General features: G+C 39.2%; 3 protein-coding genes across 4 annotated transcripts in view; 2 read left to right on the top strand and 1 right to left on the bottom strand.

Annotated features, from left to right (window-relative positions):
* cobl (cordon-bleu WH2 repeat protein) overlaps positions 1–2,647 on the bottom strand; it is an 84,083-nt gene extending 81,436 nt beyond the window's left edge. For both annotated transcript variants that reach the window (XM_062992646.1, XM_062992648.1), the window contains exons 1-2: positions 2,553–2,647; positions 3–143 (exon numbers count right to left, since the gene is read on the bottom strand). In XM_062992646.1, coding sequence (XP_062848716.1) covers positions 3–37 — 35 coding nt within the window. In that variant the 5' untranslated portion in view covers positions 38–143; positions 2,553–2,647. The remainder of the gene's footprint in view (positions 1–2; positions 144–2,552) is intronic.
* Positions 2,648–8,275: 5,628 nt separating this feature from the next.
* On the top strand, positions 8,276–10,181 carry LOC134310078 (C-C chemokine receptor type 5-like; the record flags this gene model as incomplete). The annotated part of the gene is made up of 2 exons (XM_062991595.1): positions 8,276–9,239; positions 10,153–10,181. Coding segments are annotated over 2 exons (993 nt in total), but the record flags the coding sequence as incomplete, so codon positions are not given.
* A 2,938-nt stretch (positions 10,182–13,119) lies between these two features.
* Positions 13,120–19,039, top strand: LOC134310077 (C-C chemokine receptor type 5-like). Its single transcript, XM_062991593.1, has 2 exons — positions 13,120–13,156; positions 17,994–19,039. Exons 1-2 carry the CDS (start codon positions 13,120–13,122, stop codon positions 19,037–19,039), a joined length of 1,083 nt encoding a protein of 360 aa, XP_062847663.1.
* Positions 19,040–25,296: the final 6,257 nt, after the last annotated feature.

The raw sequence follows: 25,296 nt of genomic DNA, 5'->3' as shown, positions 1-25,296 counted from the left end.
ACCCTATCGGAGGCCTCGCAGCAGTGCTTAAATCCATAATTTTGGGGTGGTGTTGAGATAAGTAGGCTTCATCCACTTCTAAATGGACTCCGTAGACATGCCCTACACCAGTGCCATTCAAAACCAGTTTATTTCCATACCACCTAGAAGAGAGAGCTGAGGTATGAATATGAATATTACATAAACCCTGACGAGCACTTAAAGGCAATGGCCACCCTAACACACATTCAAATGTGCTTTGCATTCTTGATGTTATTTATTGTTATATCGCAAGATGTTTGACCTCAGAGAGGACGTGCTCTTAAGTTTAAATATCAGTAGTGCAAAGAACCTGGCCGGGTGTTCAACAGACACAGTTGGCTGTGTCTGAGGGAGGATGGTTGGATGGGGTATTTCCTCACTGCTGTTTCCAGAATGGTGTGTGGATTCAAACAGTTCATAACTGAGCTTTTCAAACATGGTATGGCTCTCCATGATCAGCAGAATTGCAATTTGGAACTTGAAATAAATAAATGGTCAATTTATTTTCAGTAACCATTTTATCTTAGGCAGGGTTGTGGGTCGAGTTCCTCAGAGAAAACAATTGGCTAAAAACCCAATACCCAATCCATCACAACCCCTCTCAGTCAGACAACCATGTCTGTGTAAGACACCCAGCTGGCCAATAACAGCGCTGAGCAAAATTGTTATTATTACTAGCAGTAGTATGAGTAGTAGTACAGCGTATTTAGATTTTTTCTAAGCTCTAATATTACCTACCGACAGTCCTGCTCTTAAAAATAGTCAGACGTAACAGCCCGTCTTTAATCTTAGATGCATCCAAATTCCAAAGTGCACTTTGTGGGTTGCACAAGCCTGTTATTCCCAGTTTACAGAGTAGTCCATTTGAGAGCCTGTCAACCTATGTGTCAGTTCAGAAGTGTTTGTACACTATAAGAAAAATATTTAGCAACAAGGATGCAAATTGATTTTCCTTTGAAATGAATAAATTACTGTTAAAACAATAACAGCTTCGGGAGGCAAAACAGTCTAATATAGACAAGACCACGACCTCAGAGAGAATGCACTCTTATGTTTAAATATCAGTAGTGTGACCAACCTGGCTAGGTGTTTAACAGACACAATGGGCTGTGACTGAGGGAGGGAGGATTGGATGGGTTTTTTCCTTACTGCCGTTGCCAGAATGGTGTGTGGATTCACAAAGTTCATAACGTAGCTTTTCCAACATGGCACGGCTCTCCATGATCAGCATGGAGGTGGTGCGAGCCACACAAGAATTGCAATTTGGAACTGGAACTAAATAAATAAATAGTCAATTTTCATTAACCATTTTACCCTAGGCATGGTTGCGGGTCTGGTTCCCCCTAGTAAATACTTGGCTAAATATTACAGACAGTCCTGCTTCTAAAAATAGTCAGACGTGACTGTCCCTGTTTAATCTTAGATGCATCCACATTCCAAAGTGCACTTTGTGGGATGCACAAACCTGTTATTCCCAGTTTGGGAGCCTGTCAACCTAGGTGTCAGTACAGTGGTGCATGTGCAGTAGAAGAAAAATATTTAGCAACAAAGATGCAAATTGAATTTCTTTTACAATGAATAACTTACAGTTAAAACAATAACTAATATCTCTATACATAAAACACACAAAACGAATACTATAGTACATAGAAAACGCACCTGTTTACAAACGCATCCCTCCTAGGTGCGATGTGCACTAGTTAGGGCGCACAAGTCCGCTGCATTTAACCATAACCAGTGCGCTTAAATAGACAGCACGAAGGCATTTTGGATTCAGCCTATTTCTAACGACTTAGTTCAAACAACGATTTCAAAGCTAGAAGTAGAACTACTTTATTTGCTTGATCAGTGGATTATGAAAATAATAATGTAAAATAAATAACATTAGAAACACACAAATAAACACACACAGCCGTTCATTTCTATGTACCATAATATCTACTGTTAAAAGCACCTGTTGGGACTATATCTGTTGGACTGTTCTCAAATGCATCCCTACAGTACACAAAATGCCCTAAGTAGGGCGCGAAAGTCCGTTAATGTGATGTTCACTCAGTGCGCTTGTTTAACGTAACAGAAGAAATTGGGATCAACCCTGCTTAACTACTAGTGAAACCGTTTGGACGTAATAAGAAAGTTTCAGCACACACATACTGCATTTGCTTTACCAAATAAATGAATGAATAAGAACTGTAAAGAGCAATTAATTATATATTTCCAATTTAAAAAAACGACATTTTCATGTGCCCGAGCGTAGCATCGGCCATTAAGAGCACCTGTTGAACTTATATACGTGAGTTTAATCTCAAATGTAATCAGACTTCATACAGAGTGCACTAAGTAGGGTACAAACATTATTATTTAAAAAGCTTACAGAGTGCGCATGCATAGGGAACATAGAGTCATTTGGGATTTACACATTTTCAAAGCCAGTTGTCAGTCCAAACTGTTAAGACCGTTTAAAGTAAAACGTTGAGCAGCGGTCTTCAGCACAAACTTTATTAATTTTTTACACAAGATGAAATACTTACCGCTATTATTTTACTGTTATTTTCCGACGTTTTTAATGTTTATGTCCACTCGGCAATGTTATCTCGGTATAATCCGTCTGTACGGTCGCAGCCTCCTTACTTCATTCCCGCCCAGCGTAGCGTACACTTGAGGAGAACTGACCCTTGCGCTATGTCCCGCCCCCGGCAGCGATTGGCTAATCACGGCTTAGCAACCGTAACTAGACACGAGCAACAATATCTGCCGTGCGAATGTTTGTGCGCGTGTGTGTCTGTCTCTCTGTGTGTGTGTGTGTGTGTGTGTGTGTGTGTGTGTGTGTGTGCGTGTGTGTGTGTGTGTGTGTGTGCGTGCGTACATTTATTATCTAGAAGATACACACCTACCACACAGATCAGCTTTGTGGTTATACAACTACTGAATGTAGCCCACCTATTGCTATGCACATTTTGTTACCCCCTATGACTCTGATTTACCTGATGGTATTTGAGTGATGGACTGTTTTTAGCACTGCAATGACACTAACATGGTAGTGTTTGTTGTTCTGGTATGACTGTAGCATGTGCAGCAGTGTTGTTGGGATTTTCACATTTTAAACGTACTGGCATCTTTATTAGGAGCATGTACATATACAGTGTATCACAAAAGTGAGTACACCCCTCACATTTTTGCAGATATTTAAGTATATCTTTTCATGGGACAACACTGACAAAATGACACTTTGACACAATGAAAAGTAGTCTGTGTGCAGCTTATATAACAGTGTAAATTTATTCTTCCCTCAAAATAACTCAATACACAGCCATTAATGTCTAAACCACCGGCAACAAAAGTGAGTACACCCCTTAGTGAAAGTTCCTGAAGTGTCAATATTTTGTGTGGCCACCATTATTTCCCAGAACTGCCTTAACTCTCCTGGGCATGGAGTTTACCAGAGCTTCACAGGTTGCCACTGGAATGCTTTTCCACTCCTCCATGACGACATCACGGAGCCGGCGGATATTCGAGACTTTGCGCTCCTCCAGCTTCCGCTTGAGGATGCCCCAAAGATGTTCTATTTGGTTTAGGTCTGGAAACATGCTTGGCCAGTCCATCACCTTTACCCTCAGCCTCTTCAATAAAGCAGTGGTCGTCTTAGAGGTGTGTTTGGGGTCATTATCATGCTGGAACACTGCCCTGCGACCCAGTTTCCGGAGGGAGGGGATCATGCTCTGCTTCAGTATTTCACAGTACATATTGGAGTTCATGTGTCCCTCAATGAAATGTAACTCCCCAACACCTGCTGCATTCATGCAGCCCCAGACCATGGCATTCCCACCACCATGCTTGACTGTAGGCATGACACACTTATCTTTGTACTCCTCACCTGATTGCCGCCACACATGCTTGAGACCATCTGAACCAAACAAATTAATCTTGGTCTCATCAGACCATAGGACATGGTTCCAGTAATCCATGTCTTTTGTTGACATGTCTTCAGCAAACTGTTTGCGAGCTTTCTTGTGTAGAGACTTCAGAAGAGGCTTCCTTCTGGGGTGACAGCCATGCAGACCAATTTGATGTAGTGTGCGGCGTATGGTCTGAGCACTGACAGGCTGACCCCCCACCTTTTCAATCTCTGCAGCAATGCTGACAGCACTCCTGCGCCTATCTTTCAAAGGCAGCAGTTGGATGTGACGCTGAGCACGTGCACTCAGCTTCTTTGGACGACCAACACGAGGTCTGTTCTGAGTGGACCCTGCTCTTTTAAAACGCTGGATGATCTTGGCCACTGTGCTGCAGCTCAGTTTCAGGGTGTTGGCAATCTTCTTGTAGCCTTGGCCATCTTCATGTAGCGCAACAATTCGTCTTTTAAGATCCTCAGAGAGTTCTTTGCCATGAGGTGCCATGTTGGAACTTTCAGTGACCAGTATGAGAGAGTGTGAGAGCTGTACTACTAAATTGAACACACCTGCTCCCTATGCACACCTGAGACCTAGTAACACTAACAAGTCACATGACATTTTGGAGGGAAAATGACAAGCAGTGCTCAATTTGGACATTTAGGGGTGTAGTCTCTTAGGGGTGTACTCACTTTTGTTGCCGATGGTTTAGACATTAATGGCTGTATTTTGAGTTATTTTGAGGGAAGAATAAATTTACACTGTTATATAAGCTGCACACAGACTACTTTTCATTGTGTCAAAGTGTCATTTTGTCAGTGTTGTCCCATGAAAAGATATACTTAAATATCTGCAGAAATGTGAGGGGTGTACTCACTTTTGTGATACACTGTACATTGGTTATATGCATACACTTAGAGACACAATGTGTCTAGTCTTTTATCAGTGGACACTATCTGGTCACAGGACCTTGGGTTGGAGCATTATTCTCCTCCCAGCACTGTCCCTGAGGTGTTTCACAATCCCAGATACACTGGTGTTTCAAAATCCCATGCCACACTCATAGTACAACACACATTCCAGTGTTATCACAGGACGTTGCTGGCTTTATGTTTTTGGTTGGAGCATGATTCTCCTCCCAGCACTGTCACAGAGGTGTATCAAAATCTTCTGTTCCAACATCAGTGTCTGACCTCCCTACTGATTGAATGGGCACAAATTCCCAAAGACACACTCCAAAGTCTTGTAGAAAGGTTTTCCAGAAGAATGGATGATATTAAAGCTACTAAGAAAAGAGGGAGCAATTCAATGTGAATGCCCATGGTTTTGGAGTGGGATGTCCAACAACTTCATGGTGAGGTGACAGGTGTCCCAATACTTTTGTTTATATAGTGTATATATTTTAAAATTGAAAACTGGAACAAATTTCAAAAAGGTCGAAACAGATATAATCGAAAACAAATAATAGGAACATTTAAAATGCTTAAAATAATCTTAAGACATGTGATGCTATCATCATGTCTGGGGATAAAAAAGAGAATCTAGAAAAAGAGAAGTGTATTATAAGCAGTGATGGGTCAAGGACTGTGATATTTCCAAAAAACTGTATGCAAAATATAGTCAGTATATATATATATTTTTTTGTTTAATTATCAAGATGATTATCATCATGTTTTACACACTTTGGTTACATTCATGACAGGACAGGTAGTTACTGGTTACACGAGATTAATCAGTTCTCAAGTCTAATTTTGTATCTCCAATTCACCTCACTTGCATGTCTTTGGACTGTGGGAGGAAACTAGCTCCCGGAGGAAACCAACACAGATGCAGGGAGAACATGCAAACTCCACACATAAAGGACCCCTGAAGATATACATATATTAGCATATACAGTATTTACAAAATAAAAATACAAATAAATGGTAAAACATTAAGTGTTGTGTTTTTGTACTGTTTTTGTATAAATGTAGCTTTTCACATTCTGTCCCAACTTTGGACGGTTGGTACACAAAATGCTAAATTAAACATTTATTTATTCTTTTAAATAGCAGATCTACAAGTTTCATCTCTCCAGTCTCCCAAAATATGCATGGTTGTACTAAACAGGCTTTGCTCAAAGTGAGATAAAGTTGCACTCTGTCCTTTTTGTGTTCCCACCTTAAGCCTGGTGTTTTCAGGTGGCACCTGACCCATCGTGATCCTAACTGGAATAAATCAGTAATATTGTAAGGTAATAATATTGTCATATTGTAAGGTAGCTAGAGACACATTTGTTTCTCTTTTTTTTAACAGCGTACATACTTAATGTGTCTTTAAGTTCATTCGAGTAAGCTAAACAATCTGAAACATGCGTGCATGTGTGTGTGTTTATGAGAAGTTATTTATGGCATGTATATTAGTATACACAAAATAACAGGAAGCTTTGCACAGAACTCCATTATCTATCCAAGCAAAATGCTTCCTTTGTGTTCTAGGCTCCATGTATTGATTTTTGCATATGGCCTCCCCATTACTGTAAAAGGCTCTGCCTTAGGACATTAGAGCTCAACATCTCATAACACAGCAACATTGTTTAATCAAACCTTCAGCTACTGCACTAATGACCTGACAGCTACTCTTTTCAACATGACAGCAAGTAAGATTTTATTTTTATTATGCATTTCTGATAGCACTGTTGTCGTTTTTTTTATTTTTTTTATTAAATAACAGGAATTTCACTGATTGTACAGAGTCAGTTTTTTCTGTGACTGAATAATTGTAACATATTTTAACAAAGTGTTATGTTTATTTTTATTTTTTTTATTATGTTAAATTTATGACATGGCCATATTCTTTTAAACTAATCGTATTTAAACTATTGCTGTGTGCCCATATAAATTGTTAACTGGAAACTTTTTTAAAGTATAAAATTGTGAATAAAGTGATACTGCCTTTACCAGATGTATTTTTAAAATACTGCAATATCTCATTTTGTATTTCAAATGCATATTATATTACTGCAATATGTAACTTTTTAGTTTGAAAATTGCCAAATTACAGTATGTGGATTTATGTTGTCTGATTTGGTCTCGAACATCATTAGTCATGGATTGATGTGTCAGCTTTAGGTGCTACTTTTCTGTTACCCTAGTATTGGGGGGGGGGGGGGGGGGGGGGGGGGGTGAACTAATGTGAATTACATGTGAAACTCATTATTTAAGAAATAAAGATTATCTATCTACCTTATTCAGTGTCAGTGGAACAGTGCTGTTGATCACCCTTTATTGCCAGCATATCGACTCTAGTAGGAAAGGTTGATATTGTTTGGAGTGTGCCATTTATTGGAATAATCTGAAACGCATGGTATTGCAGGAAAAAAAAAAGATGAATGCGGTCTAGGACAATTTTGTAAATAAAGGAATAAAGACTACAAGTACGAGGATTTTACTTGAGTGCTAATACAGTGGTACCTTGTAACTCGACGCCCTTTGTCGAGAAATTTGTACCTCGACTTTTATCTTAAACTTATTTATTCACTCGACATTTATGCTGTCTGTTTTACTTCAAATAAATGAGCACAAAAAATGAAAAAGTTCATATTTGTTATTACAGAAGCACCGCGACCCAGACGTGGACTCTTTTTACTCCAACTTCAGTAACTCCAGATCAGAATTAGTTACTGATATGATGATTGTAAACAACATTTGCCACAGGAATAAATTGTAATTGAATTTAATATGGGCGGCATGGTGGCTTGGTGGGTAGCAGGTCCCGGGTCCTGGGTTCGATCCCCAGGCGGGCCGGTTCGGGTCCCTTCTGTGCGGAGTTTGCATGTTCTCCCTGTGTCTGAGTGGGTTTCCCCCGGGAGCTCCGGTTTCCTCCCACAGTTCAAAACATGCAGTTAGGTTAATTGGAGACACTGAATTGCCCTATAGGTGAATGGCTGTGTGTATGTAAGTGTATGCGGGACTGGCGCCCCCTCCAGGGTGTTACTGTGTGCCTTATATAATGAAAAATATGTCGTTTCACTGGACCATGGAATGCATTAACAGTTATCCCATACATCCTTATGGGAAAAAATACCTTGAAACTCAACGCATTTTAAACTCAACGCCACTTCCAGAACCAATTGACGTTGAGTTTCAATGTACCACTGTATTTGAATTTGTGCTTTAAAGATTGCATCTATATTAAGATAGCAATGCCAAATGCTTAGGGGTGCACAGTCCTGGGTATTGGTTCAATTTTATTTTTTAGAAAAGCTATTTTGTGCCAACCATTCATCCCTTTATTTCACTGCAAGTTTTTTTTGTTCTTATGACCATTTATCATAGCATTGTGTATGTTCATAAAACACATTTGTATTGACATAACCATTGTTTTCTTTAGAAACAACTGAAAACTACTATGAAAAATCTATGATGATGAATGATGATGATTTCCAGCCCTGCAGCAATGTCAACTTAATGGCCTTCAGCCAGGTCTTCATTCCTACTCTCTATAGCATCATCTTTATTGTGGGTGTAATTGGCAATGGCCTGGTTGTGTTCACACTGGTTAAAAGTAAAAAGTACAACATTATAGACATGTGCCTGCTTAACCTGGCAGTTTCGGACCTCCTCTTTCTTATCTCGCTGCCTTTCTGGGCTCACCATGCTGCTATAAGTAAGTGGACCATGGGGAACATCATGTGCCACGCTGTAACAGCTCTCTACATGCTGGGATTCTATGGAAGCATCTTTTTTATGGTCCTGATGACAGTGGACCGCTATGCCATCATCATCCATACCCAAGCCTCTCTTTTTACCAACCACAGGTCTGTCAAAGCTGGCATAGCTCTGTCATTGTTTATTTGGGTTCTGAGCTTGGGAGCCTCTTTGCCAACCATCATTTTTAGCCAAACAAAAAATGAATCAGGTGAATGGACATGCAAACCAGAGTATCCCCACGGGGCATGGAGACAATTCTCTTACATTGAGCTTAACATCCTCGGCTGGGTCCTGCCTCTGTCAGTGATGGTGTTCTGCTACTCACGCATCATCCCCATCTTGAGGTCTATAAAGTCACAAAGGAAGCACAAAGCTGTCAGACTCATCCTGGTTTTGGTTGCTGTTTTCTTTCTCTTCTGGACGCCATACAACCTCGTCATCTTTATGCACTTCTTGCATTACTCAGGTTACATGCAGAACTGCGAGTGGAAAAAAGGATTAGACATGGCCATGCAGTGGGTGGAAACCATTGCATTCAGTCACTGCTGCATCAACCCCATAATCTATGGTTTTACAGGTCAGAGATTCAGGACTTTACTTTTTAAGACGCTAAACCATTGTTTTCCTAATCGCTTCGGTAGGGCAATTTTTCTGAAATCGTTGGCAAGTTTTCAAAGGGAAAAAGGTCGAGAAAAAACCCAAACTATGACCTTATGCTTAGAGGAAATGTGTTCGAGTGATCAGATAAAAAAATCAAAAAGTATTAAAAACAGGTCTGTCATAATTTGAAGGTGCTAGACCATGGGTCCAGTCACTTGTAATCTCGCGGCTGGACTACTGCAACTCCCTCCTGGCAGGTGCTCCTATGTCCACTATTAAACCCTTGCAACTCATCCAAAATGCAGCTGCTCGCCTGGTTTTTAACCAACCTAAACACTGCCACATCACCCCACTGCTGCGTTCTCTTCACTGGCTTCCTGTAGCTGCACACATTTAGTTTAAAACACTGGTGCTCATCTACAAAGCCAAAAACGGACCAGCCCCAAGCTACCTTTGAGGTCTAATCAAAGCCCGCTCTGTACCATGCAACCTCGCTCGACTTGATCATTCACCCAGGACTCGAGGAAGACAAGCATCAAGGCTGCACCCAAGTGGTGGAACTTCTGTCTGTCCGAAGATCTGAGTCTCTCGCTGTCTTCAAAAGACGATTAAAAACCCATCTCTTTAATGAGCACTTAAGCTGACCTGTACTTACTTAATAATGCACTTATTCATTTCCTGCAAGAAAAAAAAACAAACAAACTTTAGTTCTAACAGGGTTTCAGTAGATTTGTGTTCTTTAACTGTTGTCTACTTAAACTAGAGTATGGTAATATAGCACTTCTGTAATTCGCTCTGAAAAAGAGTGTCTGCTAAATGCCGAAAATGTAAATGGGTGACTACGTCCAGAGTCAGTGAAGCTTTACATTACTAGGAGTGATGTCTGTGTGATCTCCCACCTTGCAAAAATATGGTAATAGGTTGATTAATGTCTCTAAATTACCTCCTAGGTTATAATGTTAAATGGGTGAGTTTGTGATGCCCTGAGATGCATTGGCATCTGTCCGGGGTGTATTTCTACCCTACACTCATCACAACCTTGATCAAGATGAAGCAGTTTCAGAGAAATAAATGAATAGAAAATGTATATTTGTATTTTATTATGACTGTGTTCACAGAATTGCAGCTCATGTAAACTTACAATCCTTATAATGTCATATTGGAACATTTTCACAAAGTGCATAAAGTTATGCACCCTCGAGGAGTGTACCTTCAGTATTAGGTAGTTTAAGCGTCTGTCTGTAAATATATATTTATAGGACTTGTTTGTCTTCTCTACCTAAAGTCGCCCAGCTTAGAATGAGTACAGTCAATGTAGTGTTTTTTATGCATATCATATTTCCTGTATGATAGGATTTGCATGTGCAAATGAACAGCCAAACACTGAGTTCATTTACATCAAATATAATAATGTATCTTTGACACTACTTTCTTGGCCACTGACATGCACAGCTTAGCGTTTTCACAGAATTTAGCTGTCTTCATGTCAATGAATTTTAAAAAATGTTTCTGGTATGACTAGGATTCTTTTTTTTTTTTTTTTGAAAAGAAAAAAAATAAGAAAAAAAAATATCTGTATTAGTCTGGACAGGGGATACGTGCCCACTATACAGCAAAATATCCCACTACATTAGATGTACAGAAAATTAAAAACTCATCTAATTTCTGTTATACAGTCTCTTGAATTTGATATATGTATTGATTAATGTCTTTTCAGCATTTCAAGCGTTCATAAATTCAGTGTGCAATACTTTACAAAATACTGTATTTTCATTTTCTCCACATATTTAACATTATATGTTTGGACAGTGATGTTAATATTATATTGATATTTTAATTCTTTAATGACACTGTATGGCCAAAAGTATGTGGACACCTGACAGTGAGCTTGTTGGGAGTCCCACTGAAAACCATTGTCAATGCCGCTCAGGTGGCGCAGTGGTAAAAACACATGCTAGCACACCAGAGCTGGGATCTCGAATACATCTCGAATACATCGTATCGAGTCTCAGCTCTGCCATCCGGCTGGGCTTTGTGGCCACATGAACAACGATTGGCCTGTTGTTCATAGGGGTGGGGTATTAAGCCGGATAGGGACTCCTCGTAACTGATGCATTATGACCTGATTGATGGCGCCTGCATAGAGGCGTGGAAAGAGGGTGTATCAGGGGTCGTGGGTTAGCTTTGTTCTCCTCAAATCAGAGCGGGGGTCGGCATTAGTGGAGAGGAAGCATGATGCAATTGGACATGCTAAAAAGTTATACATATATAAAATATATACATATAAAAGGATGTGAATTCGGGTGCTAATGGTAATTGAAAAGGCCTGGCTCACAATCACTGTTCCAGTTAATCCAAAATGTGTTTACTGGGGTTAAGGGACAGTGGTAGCCTAGTGGATAGAGCTTTGGGCTATCAACCGGAAGATTGGGGGTTCAAATCCAGGCTCTGCTAAGCAGCCACTGTTGGGTCCTTGAGCAAGACCCTTAAACATGTCTGCTCCAGGGGCGCCGTAAGGTGGCTGACCCCAGCGCCCAAACAAGCTGGGATATGTGAAGAAAGAATTTCATTGTACTGTACACCTGTATATGTATGTATGACAAATAAAGTATATCTTCTTCTATCTATCTTAAGGTCAGGGCTCTGTAAGTTCTTTTACAATAAACTTGTCTAACCATGTCGTCATGGGCCACTCTTTGTGCACAAGGTGCCAGTCATGCTGGTGGAGGGAAGGGACCTTTGAATAACAGGTGCCACAAATTTGGAAGCATATAAATATTGATATAATAAATTTTTACTTTATTAACTAATTGAATTTATACTTAATTAATTTATACTGAATTTTTACTGCACTGAATATGTAGCCCGACAGTGTTTGGTTGTACTTTACAACACTATACTGTATAATGATATTAAAGTTACATTGAATTGATAATTTACAAATAATGTTAGCAATATTAGCAGTGAATCTAAACTAGAAGGAGTGTTCACATGCTTTTGGCCATATGGTCTACCTAAACATCCCAAAATGTGTTTAAATAGTGCATTGTATATATGTAAATATGCATATACATGTACGTCTACAACCAATAACTCTTGCTTACAATAGATGGCAGTGCAGTACAGTACTAAATGCTAAGCTTTGCCACCTTTCCTGCCCAGCATGACTATGTACCTGTGTGCAAAGCAACATCCAAGCTAAACCTTCTCAACCAAAAATATCTGACCTTACAAATGTTCTTCTTACTGAATGAACACCAGTTCCCACATACACACTCTTCTGCCAAAAGCCCTTATACATTTACATTTTCAGCATTTAGCAGACGCCTTTATCCAAAGCAACTTACAGTTCAGTATACAATCTGAGCAATTGAGGGTTAAGGGCCTTGCTCAAGGGCCTAACAGCAGCAACCTGGCAGTGGTGAGGCTTGAACCAGCAACCTTTTGATTACTAGTCCAGTACCCTAACCACTAGGATACGGCTTGCCCTATAGAAAAGTACCTGCAGACTGGGATCTCTGTAATGATGGTTTTGAAACAGGATGTCCATCAAGCCTTTGTGTCCACATGCTTTTGACTATTGTGTATTTGTATAATTAAATATATGCAATATCAATGTGTGATTCTTCATTTTATTCTGATTATTCTGATCAAATATGCAAAGCTAAGGGAATCATTACCATTTCTTCTACCACTTCTGCAATGGCATATAAAAGTCGCAACACTATTTGGGAAGTAACACTATATAACACATCTAATTCAGAAGCATTAAGTCTGCACTACCCCCCACAAGCATTTAAGTTCACTTTTTTATCAGTAGAGAGAAGCCCCACCTCAAAGGAAATTGTAGCTCAGCCTCTTGTCATATAGAAGGTTACACAGTGTGATCTAACACTCAGTTCTCTAACTAATTAACCATGGACACCACCAGCACTGGGCCCAACACGACAGACTGTAAGTATAAAGAACCTTGTTTGTTTAAGTTGTTGGTAAATCATTAAATTAAGGTTAAACAGATTATACAGTTTAGGCATTATTTTTTATATATAACATTTAAATTGTTTTAGAAACGTATTGATCCTGCATGAAAATCAGCAATAAGTAAATAAATGATAGTGCATAAACTTTGGTTTTATTAAAAATAAAAAAAAATTGTTAGCTAGGTTACTTAAGCTGAGATTTAAGTTACTTCGTTCAGAGTAAAAATATATCTACCTACCGAATATATAAATATATCTACCTACCGAATATATAAATATATCTACCTACCGAAAGGTGGCACAGCAGCACAAGGTTTAATACCTGCAGCCACTTGACTGATAAGCTGGGTTGGGCAGTAACAGGTAACAGTCATAAAAATAGAATCTTTACTAATTCAAACATACATCAAAATACATTTAAAATATATTTTTTTATAAATACTTTATATTTTATTACAGTTAAGGTCAAAAGTTGTGGAGTTTGCATGTTCTCCCTGTGTCTGCGTGGGCTTCCTCCGGGAGCTCCGGTTTCCTCCAACAGTCCAAAGACATGCAAGTGAAGTGAACGGGAGGCAAAATATTCCATGACTGTGTTTGACGTTAAACTTGTGAACTGGTGAATCTTGTGTGATGAGGAGCTACCGTTTCTGTCATGAATGTAACCAAAGTGTGTAAAACATGAGAATAAATCCTAATAAATAAGGTCAAAAATACACACCCGTAATAGACGTGTATGTCATGTGTGTGGTGGAACTAATATTATCTGCAAATGTTTTCCTCCCAAAGCTAGATTGTTGTTATGTTGTTCATGTTGTTATGCTTTGTCATTTTGTATGTTTTGGTGTTAGTTTGTTTCTGTGTTTTTCTTTGTGTTTTGTGTGCTGCAGAACAGGAACCTGCTGTAAAACAGTTTTTAACTGAGTCAGGCCAGTTTTAAATGTGGCATATTTTGATATTACTTACAATTTTCCTGTATAAATAAATAAATAAAGAAAGAAAAGATTACTAGAAAACATAATTTTCAACAACAACAACAGAGTAAATTATGCCAAGATTCGAATCCCCACCAGTGCTATAGGCTGGTCGAGCGTCTACATTCAGACATGATTGGCTATGTCTTGGGGTATAGTCAAGTATAGTCAAGGCCCCGCGATGAATTGGTGTGTTATTGCATTGTGCCCCGACCTGGATAAAACGATGGTAAACAATAAACACACCTGGCATCTCCTGGCAGCATAACAATATTAGTATCGGCATGACTGGCATTAGGTACAGTGATGTTGGGTTTGAATGCTCCATTTCTCCTCCACACACAAATTAATCTACATTTTCAACTAATTTGCAGTAAAATATGATCTTAAAAGGTGTAATATTTTTAAAATACATGCAGGTTTTGCTCATATGGCACAGTGGTACAATGCAGGCTCACTGGTGTTTGATTTTTGGGTGCATTCAGTATTTCCAATTACCAGGCCTACAACATACAAGGAAACTGATGCCATTATTTTATTTAAATTTTGCCTTTACAAAATGTGTTTTTTCCAAAATACAAATACTTAATTTTATATTCTATTCTAATTCTACAGTCAGCCTAAAAATAAATAAATACATTAATAAATAATTAAACAAACAAGGTTTCATCTACAGTATATTATCAATCAACCTGACTGACAGTTTTTTTTAATTTTACAGTTTTTCAGAAAAAAGTGGCCGGCGTAGGCGCTTATCTCAGACAGGGGCGTGTAAGTTTAGATGAAAAGGAATAACAAAAAAATAAAAATAAAAACAAAGCAGAACAGACAGGTTTTGTAAGAATAACATATTCTATATTATAACATGCTATATTATAAAATTTTCACTCTAAAATTATGAATGAACTTTATTCTGAAAATCACATATACAAAATGTACTTCAACTAATTACAAGTACACCTATATATATGTGTGTGTGTATATATACAGTGTATCACAAAAGTGAGTACACCCCTCACATTTCTGCAAATATTTCATTATATCTTTTCATGGGACAACACTATAGACATGAAACTTGGATATAACTTAGAGTAGTCAGTGTACAGCTTGTATAGCAGTGTAGATTTACTGTCTTCTGAAAATAACTCAACACACAGCCATTAATGTCTAAATAGCTGGCAACATAAGTGAGTACACCCCACAGTGAACATGTCCAAATTGTGCCCAAATGTGTCGTTGTCCCTCCCTGGTGTCATGTGTCAAGGTCCCAGGTGTAAATGGGGAGCAGGGCTGTTAAATTTGGTGTTTTGGGTACAATTCTCTCATACTGGCCACTGGATATTCAACATGGCACCTCATGGCAAAGAACTCTCTGAGGATGTGAGAAATAGAATTGTTGCTCTCCACAAAGATGGCCTGGGCTATAAGAACATTGCTAACACCCTGAAACTGAGCTACAGCATGGTGGCCAAGGTCATACAGCGGTTTTCCAGGACAGGTTCCACTCGGAACAGGCTTCGCCAGGGTCGACCATAGAAGTTGAGTCCACGTGTTCGGCGTCATATCCAGAGGTTGGCTTTAAAAAATAGACACATGAGTGCTGCCAGCATTGCTGCACAGGTTGAAGACGTGGGAGGTCAGCCTGTCAGTGCTCAGACCATACGCCGCACACTGCATCAACTCGGTCTGCATGGTCGTCATCCCAGAAGGAAGCTGACGCACAAGAAAGCCCGCAAACAGTTTGCTGAAGACAAGCAGTCCAAGAACATGGATTACTGGAATGCCCTGTGGTCTGACGAGACCAAGATAAACTTGTTTGGCTCAGATGGTGTCCAGCATGTGTGGCGGCGCCCTGGTGAGAAGTACCAAGACAACTGTATCTTGCCTACAGTCAAGCATGGTGGTGGTAGCATCATGGTCTTGGGCTGCATGAGTGTTGCTGGCACTGGGGAGCTGCAGTTCATTGAGGGAAACATGAATTCCAACATGTACTGTGACATTCTGAAACAGAGCATGATCCCCTCCCTTTGAAAACTGGGCCTCATGGCAGTTTTCCAACAGGATAACGACCCCAAACACAACCTCCAAGATGACAACTGCCTTGCTGAGGAAGCTGAAGGTAAAGGTGATGGACTAAACCCAATTGAGCACCTGTGGCGCATCCTCAAGTGGAAGGTGGAGGAGTTCAAGGTGTCTAACATCCACCAGCTCCGTGATGTCATCATGGAGGAGTGGAAGAGGATTCCAGTAGCAACCTGTGCAGCTCTGGTGAATTCCATGCCCAGGAGGGTTAAGGCAGTGCTGGATAATAATGGTGGTCACACAAAATATTGACACCTTGGGCACAATTTGGACATGTTCACTGTGGGGTGTACTCACTTATGTTGCCAGCCATTTAGACATTAATGGCTGTGTGTTGAGTTATTTTCAGAAGACAGTAAATCTACACTGCTATACAAGTTGTACACTGACTACTCTAAGTTATATCCAAGTTTTATTTCTATAGTGTTGTCCCATGAAAAGATATAATAAAATATTTGCAGAAATGTGAGGGGTGTACTCACTTTTGTGATACACTGTATATATATATACACACACACACACACACACACTATTCAGCCATAACATTAAAACCACCTCCTTGTTTCTACACTCACTGTCCAGTTTATCAGCCACTTACCTTATAGAAGCACTTTGTAGTTCTACAATTACAGACTGTAGTCCATCTGTTTCCCTGCATGCTTTGTTAGCCCCCTTTCATGCTGTTCTTCAATGGTCAGGACTCTCCCAGGACCACTACAGGGTAGGTATTATTTGGGTGGTGGGTCATTCTCAGCACTGCAGTGACACTGACATGGTGGTGGTGTGTTAGTGTGTGTTGTGCTGGTATGAGTGGATCAGACACAGCAGCACTGCTGGAATTTTTAAACACCTCACTGCCAACCAAAAATATCCAGCCAACAGCACACCGTGGGCAGCGTCCTATGACCACTGATGAAGTTCTAGAAGATGAACAACTCAAACAGCAGCAATAGATGAGTGATCGTCTCTGACCTTACATCTACAAGGTGGACCAACTAGATAGGAGTGTCTAATAGAGTGGACAGTGAGTGGACACAGTATTTAAAAACTCCAGCAGCGCTGCTCTGTCTGATCCACTCATACCAGCACAACACACACTAACACACCACCGCCATGTCATTATCACTGCAGTGCTGAGAATGATCCACCACCTAAATGATACCTGCTCTGTGGTGGTCCTGTGGGGGTCCTGACCATTGAAGAACAGGGTGAAAGCAGGCTAAAGAAGTATGTAGAGAAACAGATGGACTACAGTCAGTAATTGTAGAACTACAAATTGCTTCTATATGGTAAGTGGAGCTGATAAAATGGACAGTGAGTGTAAAAACAAGGAGGTGGTTTTAATGTTATGGCTGATCAGTGTATATTACTGTCTGAGCCCTTTAGTCTGATTTGGCGTAGATTTCTGGTCTCAGACATTCTGGATCTTGATGAATTGATTAGAACTAGTTGACTATTTGACCTAAGTTTGTATTACATAGTGACTTGCACCAATCAGATTAATCTGCGTCACATGATTAATACCAGTTTTTTTTTTCATCCTAGTGTTACGATAATTTAATTTGGGCTGTAAAACTTTGGTCAGAAGTACCTCTCGGGTGGATTCTGTTTTTTAGGAAACTGTTTTATTCTGAATTTCAAATTATTCATTTATTTACTTAATGCAAGTCATTTTGCTAATATGACTTAACATTGTTGCATTTGTATTTCCATGGAAGTCATTTGTATTAACACGACCATTGTTTTTTTTTATAACAGATGACTATTCTGGGTACTATGGATTAATAGCAAATGGAACCGACTTCCTGGTCTGCAACAATGGCAACGTGAGGGACTTCAGACAAGCCTTCATTCCTACTCTCTACAGCATCGTCTTCATTGTGGGCGTAATCGGCAACGGCCTGGTAGTGTTTGCTCTGCTCAATAGCCAAAGGTCCAACATGACAGATGTGTGCCTTCTCAACCTGGCAGTATCAGACCTCCTGTTCCTGATCTCGCTGCCTTTCTGGGCCCACTATGCCGCTATCAGTGAATGGACCCTTGGGAACATCATGTGCCGCGCTGTGACAGCACTTTATATGCTGGGATTCTACGGAAGCATCTTTTTCATGACAGTCATGACATTGGATCGATATTTCATCATTGTTCACGCCCAAACCTCCATTTTTACCAAGTACAGATCTGTCAGAGGTGGCACAGTCCTGGCTTTGCTAATGTGGGCTTTTAGCTTACTGGCCTCTTTACCAGAAATACATTTCACTCAAGTGAAGAATGAATCAGATGGATGGACATGCAAGCCAGAGTTTCCTGAAGGGTCAGCATGGTGGAGTTTCTCTTACATTAAGCTTAACATCCTCGGCTGGGTCCTGCCTCTCTCAGTGATATTGTTCTGCTACTCACGCATCATCCCTATCTTACTGACCCTGAGGTCCCAGAAGAAGCACAAAGCTGTCAGGCTCATCCTGGTTTTGGTTGCTGTTTTCTTCATCTTCTGGACACCGTACAACATCGTTGTCTTCATGCACTTCCTGCGTCACTTCGGCTACATGACCAGCTGCGAGTGGAAAGAGAACCTAGACATGGCCATGCAGTGGGTGGAAACCATTGCATTCAGTCACTGCTGCCTTAACCCTATAATCTACGCCTTTGTGGGGCAGAAATTCAGAAATTTGGTCCTCAAGATCTTAAAACAGTGGTTTCCAGTGTGTTTTGGTGAATGCACCATGATTGTCAGTGAGCTTTCGGAGAGGAGGAGCTCTGTGTACTCACGTTCTTCAGATGTTTCCAGCACAAAGATTTTCTAGCCTCAGGTTGCTGATGGCAGTGTGGGTTAGGCTTATCACAGGAAATCAAAAGTGCAGCTTTGCTCAGCCACGCTCAGCACGTTATCATGAAAATCTATTTCAGTTTGTAACTAGGTTGTCGCTGTATATTTTTGTAATGGTTAGTGCTAAGTCAAATTCTGGAGCTTAATAAATGAGGCTTTTTTTAAATCATTTGGATGTCCACTGTCCATCTGACTGTGGGGAGTGGCACATGCTTTAGCAGCTTCTAAACCATGGCAGACTTGTGTGTTAGGTTCTTGGATCACATATGATCCACATATCTATCCACTTAACCAAATGAAAATCACCAATTGTGATCTGATTGGTCAAGCCACTTTCAGAAGTGGTCAGAGATAAAGCTAAGCGGCAGGCGACATAAAGAACAAGAAAAAGCAAAATGCCAAAAATAAATAATGTGTGGACATAACACCTTAATAATAACGACTGTTTTAAAGTAGTGGTTCCAAAACTGTGGTATTAACACCACTGATGGTAAGTAAAGCACCTCCAAGCAATACCAGCAAGCCCTGAAGTGTTCTGATTGCACTAAAATACAAAACAAGATGCACAAACTTACATACTTTGTTTGACAAGATATTCTAATTTTAATACAATTTCACGACTGTTTTGGAATACAAATACCTTATGAACACGTCACAACAGGGTAGCCTACAGGTAGAGCTGTTGCTTACCAAGTGAAGGGCTCTGCCATGCAGCCACTCTTGGGCCCCTATAGGCCCTTTTGGCTTGAGGGGAGCCATAGAATGGCTGACCCTTCTCTGGGACCCAGCTATATATGATAAAAGAATTTTATGGTACTGTACACGTGTATAGTATATATGACAAATAAAGGCGTTCCATTCGCATTAGATTATTCTTATCCACATGTTCCCAAATTTAACACTTCTGAGACTTAACTTTCAAAGAACTACAACGTTCAGCAGAAAACATTAACATTATGCAAGCATCGAGAGTTTGCAAGGTTAAAGGGAACAGATGCAAGAAGGAATTAAGCTGACGTAAATAATCAGCTGCCCTATTATGTACATTTGGTATTATTCTTCCTTAAATAGCAAGCGATCTTAAAGAAATCTTGGAGTTCTGATCCTCTGCTCCAGTGTCATTTGTTGCTATGAGTTTGAGAGAAAGAGCCCTGCAAAACCTGAGTGATCATGGGAAGAAACTCATCACACACAATCAGAGTAACACTGAGGAGAAGGACAAGTTACCAAATGTTTATGGACATATATTTTACCCAACAATTTGCAAAACAGTAAGAATTACAAAGTACAAAGAAACATCTATGCAATGCACAGTATGTAAATTTGAGATTTATTTTGTGATAGAGGAAGAAAGAACCAAAAACATAATGCCGATTTTATGTTTATATGATTTTTTTTTGTTGCATTTTTTATTTGTAATTATGTTCAATGGTATACCATACATCTTAACGTAAAGCCATATGTGTTTTAAAGAGGATCATGTTTTATTTGATTGTAAAGAAATAAAAAGATTTGAATTGTTTAGAATTAAGAATCACAATGTACAATAATTACATTAACATGTGTGTATTATATTGTTACCTCACGTTTTAACCTTCAGCATTGCTTTATATACGGGTACATATTGCTTTTGAATGTGTTATGGCACTCAAATATATATATGATTTTTACTCATGCAGATCTGGCAACATGAAACATGGAACTTACGTAAATGTTCAGCCTGACAATCCAGTATGTAATAAAATCTTATCAAACATTATAGGTCGCTGTTTTTTTATTCACAATTGTGCAAAATGTCTCACACCTGTCCCAATATTTGTGTTTGAGGGTGTCACAGTGTGAAGGTTTGGTGGATAGCACTGCGTGTCGCCTTACAGCAAAAAGGTCCTGGGTTGGATTCCCAGGTGAAGTGGTCCAGGTTCTTTCTGCGTAGAGTTCTCAGTGGGTTTCCTCCCACAGTCCATCGACATGTAAATTAAGTGATGGTGTTGACATTGAACTTGTGTAACCTGTAAAACCTTTTATAATAAATCAAATAAAGTAAATAATGTGTGTTTGTGTGTATTGAGCCCCTGGATGACTTCTCATTACCAAAAAGCACTGGTTGTGAAATGTGTCACATACTGAGTCTGAGAAAAAAGGAAGTTCCTCAAGCACTCAAGTCAAATGCAGGTAAAGTCAAAAGTTCACATACACTTCTAAGACATGCATATTACTTCAGTATTGGGATTTCCTGTTTATGACTGAATGAATTTGTGATTTTCCTGAATCTGAGTCACAAAATATGTACAATACTTTACATTATTTTTACATTTGTAAAGTCATATCACCTTGTGCCATCACTTATATATTCATAATTGAATATAGATGGTGGCTTTTCTGTGCCACTGTCCAAACTCAAGCCAGCTTTACTTTTACCTTTATCTTAGGGACTGCTCCATAATTATCATCCTAAAGATTGTGGCCTAAAATAAAGTAAGACCAAAAAGGAGCAATATCATGAATATCATCAATATTAATATTCATTTTTAAGCCAGGATTGATGGAAAGATCACATGACTGTGGAGTTTATTTATTTATTAAGATTTTAATGTCATGTTTTACACACTTTGGTTACATTCATGACAGAAACAGTAGTTACTCGATACACAAGATTAATCAGTTCACAAGTTTAATGTCAAACACAGTCATGGACAATTTAGTGTCTCCAATTCACCTTACTTGCATGTCTTTGGACTGTGGGAGGAAACCAGAGCTCCCGGAGGAAACCCATGTAGACATGGGGAGAACATGCAAACTCCACACAGAAAGGACCCAGACCGCCCCACCTGGGAATCTAACCCAGGACCTTTTTGCTGTGAGGCGACAGTGCTACCCACTCAGCATTGCTCTTTATCTGGGGTTTCTGGGGCAGGAGACCAGTGTTTCAAGAACTTTTTAATGGGTGAAAGTAAACTATTTATATGAGCACATAGAAGTCACCAGCTCATGTGACCAAGTTAAATGACATTATAGAACTTTCTACACCATCACACTGATGTAACAAATGTAAAACTTAAAAACTAATTCAAAAACAATATGGACTCACATTATGCAATTGTAAAGGAACCTCAAAGGCCTGCACAAACCCATCAAACACTATAAATAGGATAAATTAGAACTTTGTTTTAAAACCAGGCCTTTTTGTGCAACATTACCTGACCTGTGGAACGCCAAAGGAGTGAAGGCTGTAACAGTCACAAGGGAGGTGGGGCAACTATGTAATAACACCAATGGTTTTGGAATAAAAAATTGTAACAAGCTAATTATCAAGTGCCACATATATAGTGGTAGTCTATATTCAATACTTTGGAACAAAGGGCGGCACAGTGGCTAAGTGGGTAGCACTGTCGCCTCACAGCAAGAAGGTCTTGGGTTCGATCCCCAGGTGGAGCAGTCTGGGTCCTTTCTGTGTGGAGTTTGCATGTTCTCCCCGTGTCTGCGTGGGTTTACTCCAGGAGCTCCGGTTTCCTTCTACAGTCCAAAGACATGCAAGTGAGGTGAATTGGATATACAAAATTGTCCATGACTGTGTTCGATATAACCTTGTGAACTGATGGATCTTGTGTAATGAGTAACTACCGTTCCTGTCATGAATGTAACCAAAGTGTAAAACATGACGTTAAAACCCTAATAAACTAACAAACTTGGGAACAAGTAATCATTGAGTATCTGGGGGAATTAGAATAATATGTAAAAAACTGATGGATGTTTAGGATAATTTCTGCTTACTGTCAACACAATCATGTCAAGACTGTGATGACATGATAAGATAAGCTGCATCATATCAACTAGTGAAGATTTAGCATTGTGATGACAGATCTAAGCTCCACCTCAGGAAACTGTCTTGTAATAAAACAATCTGCAATTCTGCAGGGTCTAATCTGACAATCAGCTCTTGGACTGATCAGACATGACTGAGATTCCGCCCAACATGACATGTAAGTATAAATGGATCCTTTGTCATTTGAACTTCGTTTTTTAAAACTTAAATTCATTCTTTGATGTGATCTGATATGTCTGGAGCTGGGGTATCCAAGATATGTTCTAAAGATTTAGTTTATTTTTTTAAATCCAAAGCCATCATACATTTTCGTTATGTTGAAGATAATATAGTGGGAGAAAAAAAATCTGAATTAGAAATTATATTACACATAGTTCATTTGTTGATGACTTGAGCAAGGGTTCTCAAAACATTTGGAACTTTTTGCTCACCCAACTAATTTTAAAACATTAAACTTTAAGCTTTATCATTTTAAAAATACAAAAAATCTAAAGACAAACTATAAAAATTGAAGTATAAAAAGCTCAGTAATTAATGTAGTCCATATTTGATGCAGAGGTTGTTGGATAACAGTAATTAACATCCAAAAAGACAAATCTGTCAGACTAAACTGAGGAAAGTTCTGTAACATGAAGCTAAGCAGCAAATGCATTGTGGTAAACTGCATCAGAAACATCTGTGCTTTATCAGAAAGATCTAGATACTCTGATCTAACATAAACCACAGAACTCAATGTTTCCATTAAAAACAATCCACTCCAAATCACTGTTATTAGCACCTTACATTATTCATTCTAATGTCATATAACCTTGTGGCATCACTTTCTTATCTCATTGTTGTCATAATTGACTATAGCTGGTGACTTTTCTGTGCCACTGTCCACACTCAAACCAACTTTACCCTCATTCTAGGGCCTAAAGGCCGCCAAGCTCCAAAACTGGCACCCTAAAGACTGAGGATTTTGGCATAAAATAAAGTAAGATCAGCAGCTTCTAAACCATGACCAACCTGTTCGTCTTTAGTTATTGGATTACATCTGAGCTACATAAATGTCCTCTTAGTAATACTCTTCATCTGGGGTTTCTTCCTGACCTTGGCAGGAGAACAGTGTTTCATGAACTTCTTAATGGGCGCAGTCAAATTAACATCTCTAACATTGAAGAAAGAGGCCATGTGACAAAGTTTAATGGCATTATAGAACTTCCTACACCATCACACTGATCTATGTATAATTAAAGATCACACATACTGTACATTAGATCAGCGGTCCCCAACCTTTTTTGCACCACAGACCGGTTTCATGTAAGACATAATTTCACGGACCGGTGGGGGCAGGAGGATTTATAATAGAAGAACTATAGAATGGAAAATCAGTGTGAATCCTGAGCTTTTTTTCGATGCAACAAGACACTGCTCCCACCTAGTGGTGATTGGAGACAATAACACCAGAAGAGTATTGGAAATTTAATTGCTCTTATAGCAATCTCTAATTATTTATTCTTTCTGTGCAGCCCGGTAATAATAAATGACCCAGTGGTTGGGGACCACTGCATTAGATTATTGAAAAAAAAAAGAAAGAAAAAAACTAATTAAAAATAAAATAAAAATTCTAGTAAAATAAACCCAGTAATAAATGTGGTCAAAGACAAATCTGTAACATGAAGCTCAGCAGCAAATGCATTGTGGTAAACTGCATCAGAAACATCTGTGCTTTATCAGAAAGATCTAGATACTCTGATCTAACATAAACCACAGAACTCAATGTTTCCATTAAAAACAATCCACTCCAAATCACTGTTCTCACAGGTCAATAAGACTGTCAAGCTTCAAGCTGTTCAGACTTACCAGTGATCATTCACTCATAATGACCATAAACAAATGGAGGGACTAAACTTTGTATCTGTGATCAGCCTTGGTACCACTAGCTCAGAGGAAGTAAAATTGTTAGCAAGTTTGCCCACCCTTGGCCAAATAACATTGTATTACTTCTCTGCAGCGATTTATATAAAATGTGCATTTACTTCGAAATATACATGAACAAACATTTTGGAACACACATCTTAATCATTAAATTTAGGTGTTTTATTCAGTCCCATAATCACATGTGTATAAATCAAACACGTCTGCCTTTACAAACATTAGCTCAGTAAAATTAAATGTTGTATTATAATAGGATGCCACTGTTGCAACAAGTCAGTAAGTGAAATTTGATTCCAAAAATATACTGAATTATTATATGATATACTGAAAAGTGGAAGCATTTAGCAACCACAGCAACTCAGCCACGAAGTGTCACCCAGGGGCTGAGTCACAAACGCTTTGCTGACTCAGTAACTGTAAAAAAAATGTAGGCAGGGTGCTTCACAACATGGGTTTCCACGGATAAGCAGCTGCATGCAAGCCTTGTCACC

Source organism: Trichomycterus rosablanca, chromosome 3, assembly GCF_030014385.1.
Source record: "Trichomycterus rosablanca isolate fTriRos1 chromosome 3, fTriRos1.hap1, whole genome shotgun sequence".
Classification (NCBI taxonomy): domain Eukaryota; kingdom Metazoa; phylum Chordata; class Actinopteri; order Siluriformes; family Trichomycteridae; genus Trichomycterus; species Trichomycterus rosablanca.
The sequence above is the reverse complement of the archived record's forward strand: the minus strand, read 5'-3'. Positions and strand labels throughout refer to the sequence as shown.